General features: G+C 36.7%; 1 protein-coding gene across 2 annotated transcripts in view; it reads right to left on the bottom strand.

Annotated features, from left to right (window-relative positions):
* FAF1 (Fas associated factor 1) overlaps positions 1–19,268 on the bottom strand; it is a 429,817-nt gene that overhangs the window by 105,840 nt on the left and 304,709 nt on the right. For both annotated transcript variants that reach the window (XM_021097816.1, XM_021097817.1), the window contains exon 13: positions 9,887–10,041. In XM_021097816.1, the coding sequence (XP_020953475.1) occupies positions 9,887–10,041 (155 nt within the window). The remainder of the gene's footprint in view (positions 1–9,886; positions 10,042–19,268) is intronic.

Here is a 19,268-nt window from a genome sequence, read left to right as displayed (position 1 = left end):
TATACAGAGTGAGGATTAAATGAGTTCATACACAGAGTGTCTGATACATAGGTGGGGCTTAATTAATGATTGCTACTGTTATGCACCTTTTAAAAAAAAGCAGTAGCGTTAGTCTTTTTTTTTTGGTCTTTTTGCCATTTCTTGGGCTGCGCCTGCGGCATGTGGAGGTTCCCAGGCTAGGGGTCTAATCGGAGCTGTAGCCGCCGGCCTACACCAGCCACAGCAACGTGGGATCCGAGTCGCATCTGCAACCTACACCACAGCTCACGGCAACGCCGGATCCTTAACCCACTGAGCAAGGCCAGGGACCGAACCCGCAACCTCATGGTTCCTAGTCGGATTTGTTAACCACTGAGCCATGACGGGAACTCCTAAGTAGTGTTAGTCTTGATCTTAGCTATTGATACTCTGTCAGCAGAAGCTCCCATCACAAATGGCAAAAACTTGAAGGATGGTTCCAAGGGGAGGAAGATGCCTTTACTGGTCATAGAGGTGGAAAATAACCATGGCTTCCTTGGCTACACCCAACTAGGGTCACTCTGGCTGGATCACAAGCTGGCAAGGGAAATATGGTATAATTTACTTATAAACTTTACTAACATTTATTTTTTAAATGAAATCTTGCTTACCTCTCATTTTTCTTTTGAAAACTATTGTGTTAAAGTCATCAAAAGTCCTAGAATTTTAGAGATAAAAATTCTAATAGCGTCAGTAACCCCCCAGCTTTCATAGAAGAAAAAAAAAATCCAGAAATGTTATACAATTTGCCTAATAATCTCCTTTTTGTCATAATCCCAGACTAAGTCTCACCCCTTAATTGCCCTAAATTTTACGACTGATGTATGACTGTTTGCATAAGCAGTGAGGAAACAGTTATATTGAAAATCAGTCTTAAGAATGGCAACTGACATATTTGAATGTGAATATAGGTTTTGCTTTAAGAACAAATAAATAATACTTACAAAGCTTTCATAATAGCCAAATAATAAATTTTTGTTTCTATGGCTGTTAGTTAAGTAACTTATTTGGGAGAAGCTGAGAACCTCCAATACCTTATTTGATACTGGGACTGGAAACGTAATTTCTCAGATTGAGACAGGACATCTTTATTGTTCATATAAACTTGCCTCATTCTTTCCTTAGTTGAGATCTGTAGAGAAGCATGTTAAAAAGGATGTTTTGGGTAATAATCACATGTTGAGGAAAGGAAAGACACAGGGGATACAATTTAGGAGGATTTTAAAAATTGTTGCTGTGGCTACAGCCTGAGTCAGCCAACAGCAGGTAAATTCACATGTGGCTTTTAAAAAAAAAATCTCTTATTTGCAAATACTACAATACTCTCACTTCTATTACTATAATGCAATCAAGTACAAAGATCAAACATATGCTGAAGGAAAGGATACCAAGTCTATTCCCTAACAAATTATCTAAACACATGAGAAATAGGACTCTGCTTCACTCTCCAAAACAGTCAGTTTTTGGTGGTATATTTGGCAAATTCGATCATTAGGATTATTGGGCACTAAAACAAACTTCTTTGAGCATCTATACAGACTGACAGGCAAATACTGGAAAAATGCCAGAGGAAGTAGTTTCTATAGGTGGTCTTATATGACTGAACTAACACGTTTCTTTTACAATTTCTCTCAGTGTTTTACTACCACTATTTATGAAAGAGAGAAAATGCTACCAATTTAAATGGCACAGATTAGCAAAAATGCTTCACAAACCACCATGAATACAAAAATTATCAACACTGACAAAACAGATAAGAAAACAAATCTCTTGCGATCTTACCAATTTCAGGAAAAAAGAAAAGCAAAAGATATGATGGGGTATATTACTTTTAAAAATATTTTATTTTGGAAATGTTTTACTTTTAGAATTTGTTTCATTAGATAACTCATAGTTTATATTCTGTATAAACACTGGATCAAGTGCCTCTGGCAGTCATGTTTATTTGAATCTGTATATCCTAAAATACGAGGACAATTAGCTGTTGGGAATGAATTTTTGCACAGAACTATATATACATGAATTGCAGGGAGTCACAGAACAGGTAAGGATGTGGCAACACAGTACAAAGGGGCAAAGGCTTGGTGTGAAGCTCAAACTTTGTATGTCTTGAAAAGGCCATGATTCTTTTAATTCTGATTCTGAAAATCAAGATCCCTAGAATACGCAAAGTGCAGTGTTTAGGACAAACACTGAGAGTAACAAGAAAAGCCTAGTGCATAAGGAAAACTGGATTTGATAAAACACTCAGTGTTGTTCTTCTGGACTGTCTTGTCAACAGTATCACCTTGTTTTGTTCTTTTCTAACCACAGTTTCCGTGTGGACTGTGAAAACAGACAACTGGATCAAAGTTAAATACATATTTCTTGACTAGCACTAATTAGGTTAACTCCAAGGAAAAAATTTTTTACACAAATGCTTGATTTAGAGATAATACATGCACCACCAGGTCGTTATGATTATAGTACTATGTAGCAGTATGGGAAGTATCCAGTCAGAGTAAAAAAAAAACAACAAACAAAAAAACCTTGTAAACTGATCATTTAAAATTATCTCAAAGAACACTTTTAAAAGGATAATTATCTATTACTACAAGAGTAAAGGATGTATCATAAACCGTTTAGCCATCATCTATATACAGACTGGCTTCTTCTCAATTATAAGAGGCCATCACCTTTATCCTTTCCCTCTTTCCCTTCCTTTCGGTACCATTAGGAAACTATTCACAAGTGCACCCTTGGACAAGGCTGAGCAGTAATTATGACTTGTTGACAAAGAGATATGAACAATTACTGAGCCCATTTTGAAACCCTACACTAATAAAGTCATTAGATGCTGCCCTTGCCATGATCCTTCTAAAAGCTTCTGAAGTTACAAGAACACACGGCATTGTTTGCAGGGACAATTGCTGCTGGCAGAACACAAACCTTGAGTTAAACCATGCTGCAAATTGATCTTGACATTCTGTTAAGACCGCCACTAAAAATCAAAAGCAGAGGAGAAAAGGAGAAAATGAGTGGGTAGGATGTAATCATGGAACAGGAGGGGTTCCTCCTCACCTTCTCTCCTCCCTCTTCACAAAACAAACCAGGGAGAAAATGACAAACTCTCCTGGTGTTTTGGAACCTTTATTTTAAAGCATTAATTAAGCCTTGACCTGGGATGTTTAGGATTGCAATACATTTCCTTTACAAGTATTGGAAGGAAAATGTGTCACAAAGGAAAATAAGAAGTTTGGGGGAAATTATATGGAAATCTGCCATGAAGGCTCTCTGGAAGCCTTAGTACCCTGACCACAACATGTCCATCTGTTTTATCAGCTACTTCTGCAGAATCCATATCTGCTCCTAGGGTAGCAGCTGGAAATTAACACTCCTTGTGTCTCCCATGTGGACCCCACACCTGGGCTATATTTGCTGGATCAAATGGAAGTGTAGGGTTGGAGTAATGTGGTCAGCTAGGCTTCAGCCAGGCATGAACCAGTTAGTAGTTTGGAATTCAGAGTAAGCCACTGTGAATATGGCTAATTATTGAAATAGAAAGTGCAGGCAAAGACGGCCTATTGATAATAAGAGATTTAAGCCAATTAACTCTGCCAAAGATTAAGTAATATGGAAAACTATCACTTGAGTTTTAAGGCTAACAAGTCCCTGTCAGCACAGCAACGTAAGTCTACAGTGACCTGAAATACTGCACCCAAGGGCATTAAGTTCAAAAGCTAATAATGACAGGCAACAGAATTCTGTCTGTGAACACTAGTACTGTGTATGGAAACTTAACACAATGCTATGTACATTACATGCAACCTGTGTAACTCAGACACCGTCAGCAATTCCCAGGGAACTACTGCAGCTACTCTGAATATTGCTTAGAAATAGTGTGCAATGTTTGATTTAACACTTTGTAGCATGTACACTGATGTGTGAAACATTCTCACCTCAGAAACTTAACTCACATATAAGCAACTAATTTTTCAGCACCCATAGCTGGATGATTACTTACTTGGCACTATCCGAGTCAAAGGTTTAAATTTTCTAGAATTAGCTAATTTAAAGCAATATCTATACAGGATGTATGAAGACATTTGCCATGGGCGCCTTCCTGTTCAAAACAAGTGATATCCATTAACACACTTATTACTGGTTAATATTGGTGGTTTATGGCGCCATATACATTATATGGCTTTCCTTGATGAAGCAACTTCAGTCAAGAACCTGCAGCTTAGCACCAATGGCACTCGTGTGCCAATGTTTCCATGCACCCAGTCTCAAATAGATGTAATAGAGGTAAGTAAATATAACACTTATTGTGCTAGTGTTTTATATAGTTCTATCTATATTTAATTCTGATGGTGCCCAAATGGACCTATGCCTAGCTTCTTGGCATAGTTCACCAAGGAGCTGGTGCAGCATTCTGGTCCTATGACATGTTTAATCAATGCTGCCACCAATGCAGAAGGCTCAGAGCACCATCTGAGAGGGTCCAATGTGAGAGGCCCAATGTGCTTTAGGGGTATCACAGAGACCTGGAGAGTCTGGGGAAGAAACCTTGGAATTAAACTCATCTTCGTTGGAATTCATTACTTTTTCCAGATGGACAGCAGATGCCTATGGCACACGAGCATAGGCCACGATAGTCCGGTGCTACAGGGCCAGCAATAGATGAGGACTAAACTCAGTCTGGTTTAGTCGTTTTTAGTTCATTCTGCAAGGAGAAGGCTTTTGAAGGATTTTACTTTATTAGCCCTAATAATAGATGTGGGGGAAATCACACAAGGAGAGGGACAGAACAGCATTTCCAATGCTCTTTCCACTACCCAAGCTAGTCTCTCTTATCCATTATGTTTCAGTAAGCCTATTAGAGATTACTTGTTTACTTATCAAAATAACACTTATTTTTTAAAAGGCACTTTAATGCATTGAGATTACAGACAAAGCTCCCTTGAGAAGCTGATAACCTAGCAGGAAGACAGGCAATAAACATTTAATATAATGAGAGCCAATAGTACTAGTTAGTATAATGATATTATAGGAGCATAGAGAATGTGCATTTTTATCCAGATTGAGGCAAGACAAGAACAGAAGGAGGCAAGGCTTCCTAAAGGTGAAACCTGTTCTAAATTTTAAGAAATCATTCTTTCACAGACCAAGCATTCATTCACTAAGAATATACTATGCTAAAAATAATTTTATTGTATTAGATAAATCCAAGATTTTTTTTTCTTTTTCTTCTTTTTGGTCTTTTTAGGGCTGCACCCGCAGCATATGGAGGTTCCCAGGCTAGGGGTCTAATCGGAGCTGTTGCTGCTGGCCTATGCCAGAGCCACAGCAATGCCAGATCCGAGCTATGTTGGCAACCTATACCACAGCTCATGGCAGCATTGGATCCTTAACCCACTGAGCGAGGCCAGGGATCAAACCCACAACCTCATGGTTCCTAGTTGGATTCGTTAACCACTGAGCCACAATGGGAACTCCCAAGATGTTTTTCTATATGTTACACATCTCTAAGAGTACTTGATCTCTGTAACACTGTCTGCCTATCAGTACATGCCAACACCAGGGTGAATCACTAACAAAACAACATCTTGGGGTCTGTCCATCCCAGTGCTTGGCCTTAATCCTTAATTTGGTTCGGATCATACAGGATTATATTAGTTGGCCAACTCCATCTATTTTTTTATCTCCTCCACAACTCAGATAGCTAATTACGAGGTTTAAAATACCAATATCCTTTTGTAAGAATAGCAAATATCTGCAACCTAATAAACTAGGAAAGTTGTTAATATAAAAATTTCTGAGTAGAAAGAGTGAAATTCTATCATCACCTTCTGTGTGTCATCTCTTTCAAGTCCTTCCCTGGCTTGCTCAGATAAAATAACTCAGTGTGAAGTTCCTCTATACTCCCAAAGCACACTGAACATATTTCACATTACTTATTGGCTCTGATGTCTGTTTTCCTTACTGGACTGTGAGTGTTTTGAACATCAGCACCGTGTCTTTCTCAACGTTCCATCCTCAGTGCAGAGCACCATTCCTAGTTCATATTAAACATTCAGTAAATGTTTACTCAATGAATAAAGATGAAGGAATATATACATTTCTTAAGGTATTTTAGTCACTTCCAGAGTGATTCACAGGATCTCTGTTTACTATTATCTGTCTGTTTTTAGTTCTTTCATTTACAGGTATATCCTACTGTTTCTATCAGGATTATTGTTTAATTGGATATTTGGGAAATTATACCCTCTAAAACCTCTGAAGACTAACAAGGGCTTTCTATCTACTGCTTTAAGAAAGAATGGCAGCCAACAAGACTATATAGCGTTTTCTAAGAAACCTCCACTTAGATATACAATACTGAAATTATAGGCAACATCCTTAGTTGGAATTAGATGTATACATTCACTTGCTAAATGCTTATTGAGTTTCTTTCTCCTAGAATTTTGTAAAGTGCCTTGTTTAATGAGGCAAATAAAAAGAATAAGTCTTTCCAGGAGTTCCCTGGTGGTTCAGTAGGTTAAGGTTCCAGTGTTGTCACTCCTGTGGTTCTGGTTACTGCTGTGGCGTGGGTTTGATCCCTGGCCTAGGGAACTTTCACATGACATGGGCACAGCAAAAAAACAAAAATATCCTTCCAGAAGACCATGATTTAGTGAGGGAGAAAACAGGTAAATAATCACTGCTGCTAAAGTTTGATGTCTCAGTTTATATTTGGAATGTTGTAAGATCAATCTAGAAAATTATTCTAATCCCTTATACAGACGTAAGTTGATTAACCTAAGTATTCACCTTAGAAAGTTACTAGAGTAATTGTGGAAGTAGGAAATTGAAATCATTAACATCACAGGGGTGTATACCAGTGACATTCTACAGAAATGTTTTTTTTTTATTCTCATTTGTTAGCAAAATCAGGAAATTTGCCTTATAAAAGCAATTCTCAAACTGGTAACTTTACCAAAGCATTCACTTAGTTCAATATTCTCCACTTACCTTCTACAAACAGGAGAGATTCACACTAAATTATGAAGACTAATGTTTTGGTAGGCTTAAGCTGAGAATTTCTTAGGCAAAAATAAATTTTCTTCACAAGTCCCTTCTCATCTTGGGCATCAATGTCTTCGGCTATCATATTAGAGCATAGTCTCAGAAAACCACTAAGGAAGCATCCAGACTAAGACCTTACCGCCTCAGGACTCTTGAAATTTATGACTGGCCTAAACTAGGATAACCAGCTATGGGGTCAGACAAGAAATCCACCAGGAATTCATTTTCAAAGTTTTTAACAAAGAAATCAGACTTGAAAGGAAAACTCTGTGATGTCTAGAAATCTCTTCTATAGTTTCATATATCAATCAGTCTGATTTTAACTACCTGGTACTAGCAAATGACGGCACAACAACTTTTGATAGATATATATAGTCCACTGGTCAGTGAACATTAGTGCAGCATACTTCCACTGAATTGAGAGGGAAAGTTTTAGGTTTTGCTACTTAGTGTTGATAGCATCAAATGGATGATAACATCAGTTTTCATGACAAAGATCTTCGGATAAATGTGATAAAGAGCCAAGAAACATCACAGAGATGGAAACTCAGATAATTTTATTTAGATGACTATATAAGTGGCAAGAAAATTGCAGCTAAAGCTAAACCTTTTTTTTGAGGCAATAAATCAATCTTATTAATTCTCTTATAAATTCATATATCAAAAAGAAACCTACTCTCTTTTATGCCTTTCCAGTGAATCTTGTTTATAAAGTCTAAATTTCACCATAGGCCTTAACTATAATAATGAGGAGCTGTGTATGAACAGTAGCTACATAACTTTTACTTATTACTTTATAGAGAGAAATGTAATACTTTAACTTAAAATACCTTTTAATTTGTAATGTGGATAGAATCTGACTTTGAATAAGGATGCCAAGTATCTTAAATCCCAGAAATTATGTTCTCTTTCTCTCCAATGCCCTGTTTCTTACTCCTATAAATGTTTATCAACTGAATTCCTAGATATTTCTATTTAGTTTTTAATATCATTTCTTTTTATTTTCATAACAGTAACTAATAGGATGCCACATTTTAAAAAAATTAGAAATTTTTTAGATTGAAATGTCCTATCATACTTCATAGTTGGTCCTGCAATTCATTGAGAAATAGCTCTAAAGCCTTAAATAAGGCCTTTATTTTGTGTTTTAAAAAAGTGTCATAAGGAGTTAACAGGACACAGCTGTACTGGCTCTTTCTAATAAGCAGCTTCTGTCGCTTTGGTCACCACAGGTGTCTCTGTAACCTGCAAACTCTTATTACTAGTGTATCAAAGTTGTGCTACTTAACAGACTTCTTTAGTAAAACATAACAAAGCAATTACATGGCTGTTGATTGCCAGTTATAAAAAAAACCCCTCAAACACTGCTTTTCAAAAGAAACTACACTGCAATTTTTTGTCATTGTAAAATAAAAGGAACTAAGGAATTAAATGGAGGATAGAACAAAATAACAGCAGGTAGCCTGCTGAACTTAGCCACTACAGATGGTTTAGAAATAGTGTTTCCTTCTCCATCAAGTTGTGGATAAAAGGAAAGGAGGAGATTCCTTACTGCCAGTGAATGGCAAAAGATTTAGCCAAGTCTCCAGTCTATGTATTTTGCCTCATGAAAGACCTTCGATGCTGCATTTTTATCTGTTTTTGGCACTGCTTTTCATCACCTTTAACTGAGTGTGAATAATAACCTGATTTAATTTAAACAAATACAGGTGCTAAAGGTTCTTTATTTATGTATAGCAGGGAACATTTCCAAGGCAGAACGAAGTCATCCTATGAAATTTCCTAACCATTTACTTAAAGAAATGAAGTATTAGATGAAGAAATTGCTTCAACATTCTTTTGCTTCCCATTTAAGGGAAGAATCATCTTTCTTTTCAGATTCAGATTACATAAAACAAGGTCTGAATAATGAGTAAAAATTCAGTGAGCCATAAAATAATAAAAAGACAAATCAGATGATTTCTAATTGTTCTACATTCGTTTAAATTAGGTAACTACCATAAGATTGCCTTGAAATGAATTAATTTAATCTCCCTGTTCATAAACCAGCAGGCTGTGATTATGACTGTGTTAACACACCCAAAGTAGCATCATGGGATGTTACGGCCACATGTGTAATTAAACATGATGAAATATATTTCAGATGGGAAACTTAAATAGGCAAAATATGAAGAATTATTCATCACTGACAAATATTATGATTAACAAACTAAGTAAATTTATCCTGACAGCTAAGAAAGGGATTTTTTTTTTCCTATTGAGAATATGGATGTATTGCTGGCTGTGTGCAAAAGAATGTGTGCAATAAAGCGATTACATCAATTAGCATATGCTAGAGTTAAGCTTTTACCAACTCCACTGGACTGGTCCAGAATGTCCTGCCTTCATCACTAGAATTATTAAAAAATAAACTGACTAGCAGGATTATATTTTAGACTTCTCTTGTCTTTTCTGAACATTATTAGAAACAGATTTTAATGTTTAAAAACATATTAGAACAGTAGAACATGCAGTACATAGAAATGTTCTATAGCCGTCCTATTGCAAAAAGATGAGAACAATGTATACTGGTTTTGGTTTTTGGGTTATTCTTGAATTTAAGAAATCTTTTATAAGTTAAGGTATATTTTCACAATTATAACTAAATGCATATGTTAACTACAACAAATAGCTTTTATCTAATTAAGAGTAGTAATAGAGAATTTAATGCTGAGGATGAAAATGTTTATGATGATAAGAAACCAAATACAATGACGATGTTTTTTAAAAAAATATGAACAACAGTATTACCTTGCTTACCACTTAGGAACAACAGTATTACCTTGCTCTGTTGGCGTCCTTTGTCAGATCCCAAGCCCAGGTTATAAAATTTTGACTCAGATAAGAGACAATAGATTCAGCACAAAGCATTTGTGAGCAGAACACGTTGGTTAATACACTTTCATCATGGTGGAGGTAGATAGCAAGAAGCTTTCTCTGAAAAGAAGAGAAAAAATGGATGATTTAAAATATCCACTAATGTAAGATTTCTAGAGTTTTGCAAAGGCACAGTCAATACAAACAACAAAGATAAAAATTAAATGTTATTCCCTAAAAGAGTACCTGACACCTGGAGCTCCTAAAGCATCTACTAATACAAATACATTTTGCTTCCTTACACTCTAAAAAGGCTAGGATGATTATATTCTGTTTCACAGACTGCTGTCAGATTTGTATTAACATGTGCAAGCCTATCTCAAGCAGAAATTACAACAGAATTGCATTTTCTTTAAACAAAATATTACCATTCTTCGTATTTAATACATACTTTATATGTAAAGTGAAAATTAATTTTGAACTAATCAACTCTACAGAGAAAAAATACTGATTAAGATTGAATGCCAAAATCTCTCTTATTTTTTATTTGAATACTGAATAGTCTCTTCTACTTGAAATAAAAAAGTCTGAAACTTTTGTTTTAGTTCCATTGGTAATTTCAAAGCCCTTAATGTGTTCCTATATCAAAGTCTGTATTTAAGAGCATGTAACATCTAAATGCCATTTAAAAGGATGATAGAAAAGTGTTCACTTCACATGATTCTTTCCAGTTTATATTTCGGAAAATGTCCAATGTTGTTTCTCACATGGAAAATTATTCTTTTCCTTTTGCCTGATAAAACTTGCTTTCAAGATATGACATCTGCTCTGTTAAAAGTATCCTCTGTCATAGCTGGACAATCAACAAAATAACTGAAACTAAAAACCAAAATTGAGGAACATCACTTGCAACATGTGAACTTTAACCACAACGATGTTAACAATTAAAGCACCTTAACTGTCCTTAACTAACATCTTGCTGCTACCTTGAAGAAGAGCTGAGTTTAAGAACAATCAGTTACCAGGAAAAGGAAAGATAAAATTTCATGCTAAAGACAATAACATACAAACTGATCTGTGAGATTCAGGCAAAGGAAAATTTCAAGGAAGATTAGGGCCCTTCCCTTCATATTAAGTAAGGATGTGATGAAGAAAAACTTGCTGTGTGGGATTCTAAACAAAAGAAGGACTTTTTAGGGAAAAAAAACCTCATGTTGATAAAAGTTAGATGCTTATCCTGAGAATTAATCCTAAGTCTAATAGTAATATTAGTAATCATTAAAACATTAAATCATTAAAACATTTCAAAGGGTAATTTTGTAGTGGATGGGGCTAGCCAGAGGTAGATGCTTCCAAAATGGATTTGTTAGTTACATATCCATTATCTACTTTAATCTCCTGAATAAATTTGTAAAATAATATTCTTAACTCTGAGGAAAGTGAACTTATAAAGCTGATTTAGCCTCAATCCCACAACCAGTAAGGAAGTAGTACATTTGGGACTGGAACTCAGATTAACTAACTCCAAGCCTAATGTTCTTTCTTCGATACTATAGAAGTAGCAGGGAACCCAACCTCACTATAGTCAAAGCTTGGAGTGCTTATAGAATATTAAGGCACCGGGCTGGTTACTGCTTATACATCAGTACTTCTGGGGGCCTCAAAGACAGCATGTAATGGGAATAAGGATAAAATTCCTGGAGTGTAAACAGCTCAGCTACTCCAACAGTAGCTGCTTTCATGTATCAACTCATTCATTCATTCAGCATGTGCTAAAATATTTTTTGTGTCAGGCCCAGTAGGAAGCAGTGAACAAGAAAGCTTTAGGGTTTCTTCATCTATGCTGCTATCTGCAGATACCAGCAGCTGATATCTAGGAAGTTTGTAATCAGATACATTGTTGGAGAGATACTCATCTGGAAAGTTCCTACTGTCTTTTAAGGCTCAAAGCAAATGATTCTATGAGACCTTCCCTAATTCCTTCAGGCAGCGTTAAGAGCTTCCCTTTTTAGGCCTCTGTCTCTTCTATTACCAGTTTTCCCCCTAGACAAAATCTCCCAAGGGTGAGGATTGGGTCTCTTTCAGTTTCTTTTGCATCCCTAAGTTAGCATAGATCTCAGTATGTTTGATGAGGGAAACATGAATGCTGATATCAAGCACAGACCTCTGGCCTAAACAAACAAACAAAAACCAAAAAATCACCAAATGGCAGCAGTAATGCCAAATCACTCCTAGTAAACAAATCTAGAAATCTGCTGTTTTAAGGAAAGGGACACGAATCTGGCAGCACTAACAAATTCAGAGCTCCTCTTCTTAGAAGCTCTCTAGCTGAATAGACAGAGGGATGTCAACCTCTAATTCTGCTTGATCGTATCACAGCAACTACATTTAATGAGACACTGGGAACAAGAGAGCTGTCCACTTTTGAATCAGCATATTTCTAACCAAACAATGGCAATGGCTAAATCTTTAAAATGCCTATTTCTCTCAAGAACACTGCAATGGAACATTTAGACTTAGACTTTGGGAAAGAGATTAGTGATTTACATTGCTATTTCACTGATTTAATTTAAATGCTCTTCCAAACCAAACACACATGTGCTGAAGAGGCTACTAAGAAACCCAACATGGAGAGTTCCCTATAAGTGCAGCCGACAGTGTTGACTGAAACTAAACTTGGAAATCCAGGGCACTAATGCACAATATCAAGCAATAAAACAGCATCTCTTTGGCAATATTTAATTTAAAAAAGAAGAAAGAGGCAGGCGAAGATCAGGCACTGTCTGTTTTGGAGGATCAACCATTCTGCATTTCAAAGCATTGGTCCCTGCAATATCCAGGTTACTGTGCTAGAATCTCGACTATTATATCGCAGTTGTGAGAGGGAGGGCAAAGATGTGTTTACTCAGTGATTAGGCCCTTAGAATAAGCCTCTAGCTCCTAGAGAGACAGCTCACCACTTATTCATTTGGGCCAATTCACAAAGCCTAGGAAGATTAAACATCCATGCTGAGAAGACAAGCGAATGCAGACGGTGAAAAAGAAATAAAAATTCTTTAAAAACTCTGAGATGACTTCATTATTTTTCCACAAGGAAACTTTAGGAAAGTGTTTAGTTAGAGAAAAACCCACATTGACCTCTCTCTAAACCCTTAATCTTTCCTTTGTGGTGGCATTGCTTTGTGGTAAGCGCCTGGCTCGCCTCGCCCCTCTTTTCACTGGAAGCTGAGAGAAAAAAGGCTCTGGAGAAACAGTTTTCGTTCCAGGGACACAAACCCCTGACACTGTTAAACATGAGATGCCAGGAAAACACACTTTAAAAAAAAAATTCTCACTTTAAGCTCTAAACTGTGAGAAAGGGGATGATACAAAGAGTATCAGAAGAGGATCTTCGGGTTGGGGGTACTCCCATAGTAGCTTTCAAAGGAAAAACTGAATAATCTTAATCTTTTCTCGTAAACATAACAAGCTTTCAACAATTTTTCTTCTGCTATTATGACGGTAAAAATAAACAAAATATAAAGACTCAATAATATGCAAATGCTACTAAATTTGGGCTACATAAACCTCTGATTAAATTATAGGCACACATAACTGAACCCCAGACCTGGATCTCTGATTATTTTATTGAGTTCAAATATACACAGGTCAAAACAGTGAGAAGTGGCTCCAACATATCATAAAACTGCTTTTCTGAAGAAAGGGCATCTAGTTACACAGAAAAAAAGCTTAAAAAGTATTTTGTTTTCCATTACTATAACCCATTTTTCCCTTTAGCCCCATTAATAATTTCGTTCAGTAACGTTTAGGGAGTGCTTGTATGTTAGGCATTGAGAATATCAAGATGAATAAAACAAAGTTCCCTTGCTCTCTAAGAGCTAGGGATGGAGAGGGGTGGCAGATGGGGAAGCAGAGATTTAACTGCAGTAAGCGGTAAGACTGAGGTATTAAAAAGAAACCTGGGAGTTCCCGTCGTGGCGCAGTGGTTAACGAATCCGACTAGGAAACATGAGGTTGCGGGTTCGATCCCTGGCCTTGCTCAGTGGGGTTAAGGATCTGGCGTTGCAGTGATCTGTGGTGTAGGTTGCAGACGAGGCTTGGATCCTGGGTTGCTGTGGCTCTGGTGTAGGCCGGTGGCTACAGCTCCGATTGGACCCCTAGCCTGGGAACCTCCATATGCCGCGGGAGCGGCCCAAGAAATAGCAAAAAGACAAAAAAAAAAAAAAAAAGAAAAAAAAAGAAACCTGTATTTTATCTGTCCTCTCTAATTTGGCAGAGAGGGTGTACATCTGGCAGATGACAAAGGCAAGCAGCCAAGCTATACTCTCCTCAGACTCCCTCTTAGTGATCTAGGTTTTGGTAACACAGTTAAAGTCTCCAAGCTTTAAAGTAACAGAAAATTCTATGCTAAAACAAACCGTTACGCCACTTACCAGTGACTATGGGGCAAGATGCGTGTTGCAAGGATTGTGGATAAAGCAGGTAAAATACCTACTTATAACCTAGTAGTTGCTGAATAAAATGTAGCTGTTAGGATCAAAATTCTGGAACTATCCATGCAAAATAAAGGACCTAAAAGCCATTTCCAGATAAATGACTGACATGAAAATGTATTAAAGATTACATGCAGCTCCTTCATTTCTCCGACCGGCAATAGTGTTTGGGATGCCTATTTGTGTCTGTGCCTTCAGGGCCTCACTAACCTACACATTCAAATCCAGGAGCTAAAGTACTAAGCTGATGCTTAGGAAATGCCAAGCTGACAGCAACCAATGAGACTTGGCCTTGAGCTACAGTAGCTATTGTATTTAGACACTTAGGATCACAGAACCATAGAACATTAGAGCTGGCTATGTCTTAAGCCAGACACAGAGCAGACACTCAGAAACCATAGAAGAAATGAGCTGGCTATGTCTTAAGCCAGACACAGAGCAGACACTCAGAAAATATTTGCTGATGGAATGAAAAGGAAGTTGTCTGTTTTTTTAATTTATTTTATTTTCTTCTCTTTTTCAGGGCTGCACTCCCAGACTAGAGGTTGAATCAGAGCTGTAGCTGCTGGCCTATACCACAGCCAGAGCCACGCTAGATCCGAGCCAAGTCTGCAACCTACACCACAGCTCTTGGCAATGCCAGATCCTTAACCCAATGAGGGAGGCCAGGGATTGAACCCACGTCCTCATGGATGTTAGCTGGATTTGTTTCCACTGAGCCATGACGGGAACTCCGGAAGTTGTCTGTTTTTTTAAAGTATCAGCACATCCATAATCTATGTGTTCAATAATTTTGAAGTTGATATAACAAGTAATTTCTAGAAATAGTATTACACCGTTGTTTCAGTATAAGAATTAAAATTAAAAATAATTTCCTTTGCATAAACTGGGACCTAACTTTATTCCTCCCCCTTCCTTTTCCTGTCTCCTTTTCTATCACCACTATCATTACAATAATCAGAATCATTATCATTCTTTTCAAGTTTGGGGATGGTTTATTGATACAAACAACTGACACCCTGATACAACAATAAACTTATATTTCATCTAGATATATCAATTATTAACATTTTGCCATATTTGCTCTATCATTCTTTTTATGCTTCTTTCCTGGAAACATTTAAAGTTGCAGATGTCATGACACCTCCAACTCTAAATACTTTAGTACCTGTCTCCTAAGAAACAAGGACATTCCCTTACATAACAGCATTTCTTTAAAGACACCTAAGACATTTAACGCTGCTACAATGACATCATCTAATGTAGAGTTCATATTCAAATTTTCCCAGTACCTCGAAAGGTCCTTTGCAGCTATTCTAATGTTTTAGAGCAGGCTCTAATTAGGCATCGCCCAGCATACTGCCCACTTCTACAATCCTATCCCTGCATATGGATGTTCACAGTTCCAGTCCAGCACTCGACCATGACTCAAGATCAAAACACAGCAAGAATGGAGGCAGAGCAGCTTGACACTACCTTGTTTGGACTAAAATTCCTGCTTTGCCACCTCCCCGCTGTGTGACCTTGCGAAAGCCACTTCTCTTTTCTGTGCCTTGGGTGACATAGAGATCTAAAAGTCTAACTCTGTCTAGATGGGAGTGGCGATATGAGTGCTATGCTATAACAGAGGTGGTCCTTGGGTCTAGGCATGAACACTAGATTGGCTGCTTCTTTATGATGGTGACACGAGTTAAATTTTAAATTTAGGTAACAGGAAAAGAAAAGTGAAAAAGAAGAAAAGCAAGGAGTTCCTATCGTGGCTCAGCAGAAATGAATCCAACTAGTATCCGTGAGGATGTGGATTCGAGCCCTGAACTCGCTCAGTGGGTTAAGGATCCGGCATTGCTGTGAGCTGTGCTATAGGCTGCAGACATGGCTGGGATCCTGAGTTGATGTGGCTGTGGTGTAGGCTGGGAGCTGTAGCTCCAATTCAACCCCTAGCCTGGGAACTTCCACGTACCATGGGTGTGGCCCTAAAAAGCAAAAAAATAAATAAATAAATAAAAATTTAAAAAATAAATAAAAATTAAAAAAATAAATAAAAAGAGAAAGAGGATAAACAAAGAGAAAAAGTTGGGAAAGGCCCTGTGATATCAATGGCCTGATATGTTGAAAGAACTCCAAGCTAGTAATTTTTGAAGAGTGAAGAACCAGAGTGTAGACTGATTTAAGGAAAGAATTGTGACACTTTGCCTTTTTTGGCTCCCAAAGCTGAGTTCAGGGACCAATAGTCCGTAATCAACTAGAGAGGTTCTAAAATGAACCAGCTTTCGAAGATCAGGAGATGCCAGGATGGCGTCTTTTTCCTCACACTTTCTGAAGCAGATTTTGGGATGGCACAATGAACACTTGAAGACACAGATGTGTTTGAATCTCACACAGGGAGAACTCTCATATGAAAGTCACAGGTTAAACAAACAAATCAAAAAGCCTAAGGAAAAATCAAACTCTCTTCATAAAATAAGCTGACAAATGCTCACTAGGTACAGAGCTTTATCAGTTTTCACTGTTCAAACTGTAATACTCAGGTCATAAAATATCTTTGAGGAAGAGAAATCTGACTAAAGTTTTTATGAATAAGGAAATTGGTAGCCCGAGTGATTGGCTGTTACAGCAAACTTTTTACTTCCTTTCCTGTGAAATAGTTGCTTATATTGCTTGTTCATACTGGGTTGTCGTCCTCTTTTTACTGATTTTTAGAATTCTTCATAAGTGTATATACTAGAGAAATTAAGCTTCCAATATCTCTAAAAAGGTTCTATGAACTATTTTACATCAGAAATACTTTAATTTTCTTAATATAGTTAATTATGAAAGACTGGAAATGACAAGGCAAATATAAATCAACATATTCTGTTGAAATGTTTCACAGAGGAAAGAAAGGTCAGAACATGTTAGAGTAGGTGTATGACAAAAGTGGTATTACTCTGTTTTGTTAAGCACTCCAAGGAGAAACAGGATACCAGAAGACACACATATATAAAAGGTATACAAAAGCTAACAGACTGTGAGAGGTAGTAACCAGAAAGTTTGTAAACCGCATTGTACTATTACTGCACTATGACTTTCTAATCATTGTCGGACACTCCACAACTACACGCGTACAAACGTACTGTTGCTCAGTCTCTGCTGCCAATTCCTCCCTTCCCATCCATCCTACAAATTGCCACCATATTGCTTATTCCTCTGATGGTGTCACCCTCTTCTTTAAAAATTTACAAAAGCTAATCACTACCTAACAATAACGAAAGTCTTTAGCTGGCACTCAGAGATTTCCATGACGAAATCTACTTCTCTATTTTAGCCTTATTTTCTACTGCTCCCTGACATGTACCACATATACCAATTAATGCAGGCCTATATTCATCTTCTCTAACATGCGCATCTGAGTAACTCAGTTACTGTTAAGGTAAGGATTCATTATTCCAAGCTGGGTTAATTGCCAAGATATTTTTATTTCCATTTCAGAGAAAATAAAATAGAGGCTTACATAACTAGTCAGTATCAGGGTCCAGTTTCAAATCCAAATCTGCCTGATTTATTCAATATCCACCTACTCTAAGCAAATAATCTTAAGGATGTTTCACATGTATTTTGAAGATATTTTACTTATATTAATTTTTTTTGGTTAACCTTGTGAGGTATGTATTATGATACAAAATTTTAAACTGATGCTCAGAGAGATTAAGGAAACTAATTTTAATTGCACAGAGCAAGTAAAGGGGGACCCAGAATTCAAATATAAGAATTCCACTTGGGTGTTCTGTGTGGTGTAGCAGGTTAAGGATCTGGCATTGTCACTGCAGTGGCTTGGTTTGCTGCTGTGGCGCCAGTTCAATCTCTTGCCCAGGAACTTCCACATGTCACAGGCACAGCCAAAAAAAAAAAAAAAAAAAAAAAAATTTCACTTAGTTTTCGTTCTACCATACCTTTCATTTTTAAGTGAAAATATTTAAGATTAGACATGGAACAGATTTCTTTTTTTTCTTGGCCACACACATGGCATGCAGAAGTTCCCAGGCCAGGAATGAAACTCATACCACTGCAGTGACAATGCCAGATCTTTAACCGCTAGGCCACCAGGGAACTCCATGGAAAAGATTTCTTGAATTTATAGATGAAATACTTAGAGATCCAATTTAGCATTTTATCCTTTTAAAATAGGTAATGTGAGTAACAAATACTTTCTGAGGACAGGGAAGAATCTTTGAGAGAAATGATACAAATATAAATAAAGTCTACTAATAAAAACTCAGCTTTGCTTTTGATATTTTAATAAATTTTACCTATATTGCTTTTTAAATATGGTTATATAGTTCTCAAAAAATGGTGAACAGCAGTACACTCAGAAGAATGTTTTACACAAGCAGCATATCTTAAAACTAATTTAATAAATTTTTCATTTAAAAATCATTTTCATATAGACACTAAAAATTTTTATAATTTTAATTAGAGAGATCTGATAACTTGGAAAACTAGAGGCAAATTCTAAATATGGTACTAACAATATCCAGTTTAGTGGAAATATCTAATTACATACAGAATAGGGTACTTGGTATGGTTGCATTTATGCAAAATATATCAGTATTTTTACTGATATACATGTTTGGAGACTTTTAAAAAAAATCACGTAAACATTAAATATATAAAATATTTAATAGTGGTTATTTTCAGGTTTGGGATTACGAAGTAATTCATTTTCTACTTTAAATGCATATGTTTTCTTTTTTTAACAAACATTTTACTTTATAGTGAAAACATATTTAAAAAATTATATAAGCATTATAGTTCTTATGTCACACACGTGCAGGATACTGGCTTAGCTGTCATATAAAATTACTCAAAAGACACTGT

The sequence above is a fragment of the Sus scrofa genome, chromosome 6 (assembly GCF_000003025.6).
Source record: "Sus scrofa isolate TJ Tabasco breed Duroc chromosome 6, Sscrofa11.1, whole genome shotgun sequence".
Classification (NCBI taxonomy): domain Eukaryota; kingdom Metazoa; phylum Chordata; class Mammalia; order Artiodactyla; family Suidae; genus Sus; species Sus scrofa.
This window is presented reverse-complemented; position numbering and strand designations above follow the sequence as displayed.